This window comes from Malus domestica, chromosome 05, assembly GCF_042453785.1.
Source record: "Malus domestica chromosome 05, GDT2T_hap1".
Classification (NCBI taxonomy): Eukaryota; Viridiplantae; Streptophyta; class Magnoliopsida; order Rosales; family Rosaceae; genus Malus; species Malus domestica.
This window is the reverse complement of record NC_091665.1, coordinates 9,775,607-9,781,421: the sequence shown is the minus strand read 5'-3', so window position 1 is coordinate 9,781,421 and position 5,815 is coordinate 9,775,607. Positions and strand designations below refer to the sequence as shown.

Below are 5,815 nucleotides of genomic sequence, written 5' to 3'. Positions count from 1 at the left end.
AATTAATTACAGCAGTCACAAACATGGAGTAGTCAGGACTGAGGCCTTTGAGAACAGAACTCACCAAATCAGTATTAGAGATAGGTCCATTAATAGCAACAAGAGAGTCAGCGATAAACTTAGCTTGTTGAAGATAGTCTGAGATGGACGAGCCCTTCATAAGTGCCAGAAGATGAAATAAGAGATTGGTGGCATTGGCAAGAGAGAAGCCTGAGAAAAGTGTGTGGCATTGGCAAGAGAGAAGCCTAAGAAAAGTGTGCATGAAGACACTCCCAAATTGCCTGAGAAGAGGTTTTGCCAATAGCGGGTGACATAATAAGTTTAGAAAGAATGGAAATCAAATAGCTAACGATCAGTTGGTCAGTATGAAATCACAAAGCGAAATCCGAATTCGGCTTGACGAGCTCCTTGTCAACAGCAGGAAAAGTAGTGGCAAGGGCCTGAATTGTACCGTCCACATAATCAAATAAATTGTGACAAAAAAAAAAAGAACAACTTCATCTGACAAAGCCAACTGAGGTATTTGGAGAATCTAGTAAGTTTGAGAAAGTGAGCAACGCTAGGACCGGAGTGGCCATGGGTGAGAATAGGCACGGCAAAAAGAAGTTTAAGGAAGAAGAAGTTTAAGAAAAGTGTTTGAAGAGGGGGATGGTTAAGGGAGAATAAGACTAGGGTTTTTGCCAGGAAAGAGAAATCTAGAATTATAACTGTAATTGATTTAATTGATAACACAATGTGCAAATATATACTAGTCAAGTGATTTGGTGTAGCAGGTGTCCCTCTACCACAGTAATGAAGAGAAGTGTTGCCCTTGCACCACGGCGTGGGTTCGAACCCCGTCGGCTTCCTAATCTAACAAATCTACCATTTGACAAAAAATAAAAGTGAGGGTATACAAGTAAAGCTAGCCACATGATTTTACATAACCTAGCCCAATAGAATCATAACCGGATTTTCCTACACTAACACATAGCACTTAACACTACCCAAACCGAACTGCCCACAAATTTCTTTTTTAAACAAGACATAATTGTGAACAATGGAGTATGATTCTCTCCCTTCCTATTCCTATTACATTCCCTCCCCTCCTCTCACATTTTATTTTTTGTCTTATTGTCATTATTAAAAAAATTAATATAAGATGTTGACGTGGTTTAATCGTAACCGTTCAAGTAGGAGAGGAGGGAATGAGAGAGACATCAGGATGGAAGAGAATCCTCCCCCGTGAACAATTCTAAACTACAGCAAGCAAAGAGAATTCGAATTTGAATACAAAAAGTTCAAAAACAAGACTTTAATCAACTGACCTAACATGCAAAGAAAGAAGAGAGTTTTAACGAAACATTCTCGGTATTGTTCACTTTTAACGAAAATGATATTTTTACTCTAAAAAGTCATTCATGGTACTATTCACTTACATCTTTTTATCATTTTGATTAAAACTCAAAGTTTTCAAATCATTTTCATTAGTTTTCTTACTAAAGCAATCAAGAACATCATGAGTAGCACCGGAAAGAAAACACAGTAACATGCAAAGGGAAAACAAGTGGCAAAAAATAAGATTTGGTTCCAAGACAATGATATCTGAAAAAAACCAAAAATATTGTAAGTCTACTAACATAGGAACAGGGGAAAAAGGCCCCGAATTTACAAAAGAGCGGATTCGGCTCCCATTCCCCCTACTTTTTTGCCACAAATTACAAAGGACTCTCTCTATCACGTCCCTTGCTCTTCATGAAACATTAAACCAAAAAAGGCAAAAAACAAAAAGATTAAAATTAAAACAGACGACCCCAGCAGACACACCAACATCAAACTAGAGGGATGTTTGAGACTCTTAAGCACAGCAATAAGACCACTGTTCTTCCTCGCCAACGGGAGCAGCAGCCCCCGCCGAATCGGCAACAATGTCGCCGTAATCATCCTCGCTGCAATAGTAGAACCCATGGTTATTCATTGCAGTCAGGCTACAAGAAGAAGCTGACACCAGGTACGGCATGTTGTGGAAGGACCGGGCCAGGCTGGTGGCCACAGCGGCACTGGCCATTCCCCCATCGTCACCCTGCCCGCACTCCTCCGCGCGGTGCTTCAGCGTCTCAAACATGAGCTCGGGCTCATGCTGCATCACCCGCAGGACGTCCCCACATGACGGACCTGACACAGCTCCCGTCACCGCGAAGCTGTGGGGACCATCGCTCTGCGAAACCCGAACAATGCTCGGGCCACCGAAGAGGTTGTGGACTCCTCCGAGCGCCTCCTGATAAGCCCCGCCCAGGAACATCCCCAAATAGTACTTTTGCCCACCGCCATTATTCCCACCATCGCCTTCCAGCTCATGCAGCGGCAAGCTAGACCCGCCGCCAATGAACTTGTCGATTTTCCCATCACTGTCACAGGTCAAGTCTGACAATACTCCCCTCACTGCAGGCCGTTGATCGAGGCGGTGAATCGGGACTATGGGGAACGTCTGCCCAATACCCCAGAAGTCTGGAATTGAAGTGAATACCGAGAGATTCACATGGTATGTACGGACAGCGTCAGATGCCCCGATTGCTTTCGAAAACATATCACAGAACCCATCGACGGTGGCCAATTGCTCAATACCGACAGACCCTTCTTTGAATTGTTCAACACTCCGTTGTTTCAACAGATCAGCATACGTCAAACAAGCCTCGTACTCACCTCTGATAGCCGCAGCGGAGAGGTTCAGGTAATCGGCACGAGCTTCATCCGTCAGACCCTCAATGAAGTACTGATGCTCAAAGGCGGACATGGGAGGAGCATCATCACAAGCACTGGAAGAAATAGCCTCAAATATGAGAACCGAGTGGTGGGAAACCAAGGCTCGGCCGCTTTCACTGCAAATCACCGGGTGCTTCACGGACCTCCGTTCACAGACGTTCCGAACCGTTCGGACAACGGCGGAGGCATACTCTTCAAGGCCGTAGCTGACCGAAATCTCCGAGTCACTAGATTTGGATCCATCGTAATCAATACCCAGACCGCCTCCAATGTCTATGACCTTCATGTGGGCACCGAGACGGACCAATTCGCAATATATCTGCGATGCCTCGGATACGCCATCAGCGAGCAGGGCCGTCGAAGGGATCTGAGACCCGATATGAAAATGCAACAACTGAAAGCAATCAAGCATACCCAGCTTATCAAGCTTCTTCACAACGCGTAAAATCTGAGTGGTGGTGAGTCCGAACTTTCCCTTCTCGCCGGAAGTCGAACCGAAATGGCCCGAATGCTTGGTCTTGAGCTTGGCCCGGACGCCAATCACGGGTCGTACGCCGAGCTTTTGGCTGAAATCAACAACCAAATCGAGCTCCTCCTCTTGCTCAAGAACAATCACAGTGTTCAAGGCGAGCTTGCGGGCGAACAGAGCCAGAGAGATGTACTCAAGGTCTTTGAATCCATTGCAGATGAGAAGGGCGTCGGGATGACCTTTGCACAAGCAGCTCATGGCCAAGAGGAGCTCCGGCTTCGACCCGGCTTCCAGTCCGAACCGGAACGGGGACCCGAACTTGACAATGTCCTCCACGACGAACCGGTCCTGGTTGCATTTCACCGGGTACACGCCCTGGTAGTGGGAGCCGTAGTCGTGGGACCGGATCGCCAGATCGAAGGCGCCCTGGAGGGACTCGAGCCGGTCCTTGAGCACATCAGGGAGGCGAACAATGAGCGGCAGCTGCAACCCAAGTCCGCACTCCGGTTTTGAATCCGAAACCTTCTTCACGATCTTCAGCAGATCAATCTCCTGGTGAGGCAGAGTCGCCGTCCCGTGAGGACGGACGGCGACGTTGCCGGAGGAGTTGACGGTGAAGTAGGGCCCACCCCAGGCGTCTATTCGGTAGAGGTCGGACGAGAGGGAAGGGGACCAATGGGAATTGTCGGCGGCGGTGGTGATGGTCGCCGGAGGTAAGCCTGGGAACGGCGACGCGGGAAGAGAGCTATCCCCGGCGAAAGCGTGGCCGGGAGGCGCCACAGCAGCATCCACGCAACAAGCCAGGGCCGGCATCTCTTCTTCCGCGACGATTAATCAATCAAAAAATGAAATTAAGATGAAAAAAATTAGAGAAACTTGGGGGTTATGGTTTAAATCGTTGAATTGTGAGTTTGTAATGAATGGGGGCTTTAAAACCCGCCGAGGCCGGAGCCCCGGCTACCCCCACAAACGGAGCAGTAAAGGGGCTTACGGAAACCTGTAAGGAACCCAGAAACCCCTTCAGTCGGATCCGAAATCCCCACGCCGAAACCTCAGGGGAGAGAGAGGGAAACGTTTCGGAATGAAGACGGTGAAATTGTGCGGCCCAGAAAACAGGTTTTTAAGCACCGAAATCGGACCCAAACATGCAGTGCATGTCACAGGATAAGGACGAGGGAATGGCTTTTGTGGGTTGTTTGGCACCTGAGAAAATTGGGAAATGGAAAATAGGCACCTAAATTTGGGAAATTTTATTTTCCGGGAAAGGCCGAGAAAATTGCTGGCAAAATTATAAAAAATAAATAGATTCTTGAGTTGGAGACGTTTCTTTTTTCTTACACGGAGGTTTTCAAGAAGCCTGAAATGTTAAGTGGCGAGATTTGCATGAGAGCCAAGGGCGTTTATATAGGGGGGGAATCAAGGGGATTAGGGTTATTTGGCCCTCGACCAATAAAATAGCTTTATTTTAGGGTTTTTTTCATTACGACCTTTCTTAATATTGAATACACTACACATTAAATTTAATAATTAATGAGTTATATAACTTAATATGTAATTATTTTGAGCTATTAAAAAATTTTAAATACATCCCAAATTACTTTTATTCCGTATGTGCGAGATTATTTTATCTTCATCAATCTCAATACCACGTTGGATGATCCTCAAAAACTCACGCTGACAATTCATTGTAAGAAAAATCCTAACTAATAAAACAACAAATATGTTGATTAAAAAAAAATTTGATAAATGAGTTTCTCGCGTGGTTCAACTGAGTTTCTCGTGAGATTTTGATTTTGATGTACGCGTATTTATAGGAGCCGCACATCAGCGACATCGTCGAGTTGCCGCGTGGTCTTGTAGCATGATTTGGACCCACTCTTGGGTAGAAGCGGCTCCGGAAGCTTCTCCTGGTTTCAATTTATTCTGCGGCGAGAAAATGGGGGTAGTTTTAAAATATCGCCGCGAGTGGGAGAGGAGCGCGGTAATTTTAGAAGGAAAGTGGCGCGAACTTTCTTACCGAGGCAAGATCAGGGGGTTATTTTCTTGATGGATGGCTATTATACTGCCACGTGTGGATGAGTTCGTTGCCGCTCGCGTTTCTATTCAGATGGAAATAGTGTCACGTGCAGGTCATGCACTGGATTCTCTAGACTTTCCTTGCTCACTTTCAATTTTCACTTGGTGTTTGTTATATTTGAATGATAGCTTTAGTTGATTGGATTAGATAATTGTTAGGAGAAAAATACTAGGGATTAAATCTACAACAAAGTATACAGGAATTATTGATTTTTGTCATATGATAAAATATCATTCTTTACGTTATTGGATTTACGTAAAAATGAATCTTAAATCGAAAAAAAAAAATGTGAAAGCATGTATATTTTTAAACGAATTTAAGTTAATATACTTTGAAGTCTTTAATGTTTTCACAAAACTTGTTGCATTAACTTTTCATCAAAAACTGAAATTCTGTTTTTCTAATTTTCTAGAAAAAATCTTAAAGGCATATTTGTCAATTTGTCCCCTAAACTTGTATACAGCTGTCAATTTTCTTCTGAACTTTAATTTTAACCGATTACCCCCTGAACTTTTATAAATAGTCAA

General features: G+C 44.6%; 1 protein-coding gene across 1 annotated transcript; it reads right to left on the bottom strand.

The window, feature by feature from the left end:
- Positions 1–1,583: 1,583 nt before the first annotated feature.
- On the bottom strand, positions 1,584–4,647 carry LOC114824772 (arginine decarboxylase). The gene has a single exon (XM_029102002.2). The coding sequence runs from the start codon at positions 4,022–4,024 to the stop codon at positions 1,838–1,840; it is 2,187 nt and encodes a 728-aa protein (XP_028957835.1). The 5' UTR covers positions 4,025–4,647; the 3' UTR covers positions 1,584–1,837.
- Positions 4,648–5,815: the final 1,168 nt, after the last annotated feature.

What these genes read in the sequence shown, in the direction of transcription:
- LOC114824772 (XM_029102002.2), bottom strand. Translation starts at nt 4,024, where the DNA reads ATGCCGGCCCTGGCTTGTTGCGTGGATGCTGCTGTGGCGCCTCCCGGC.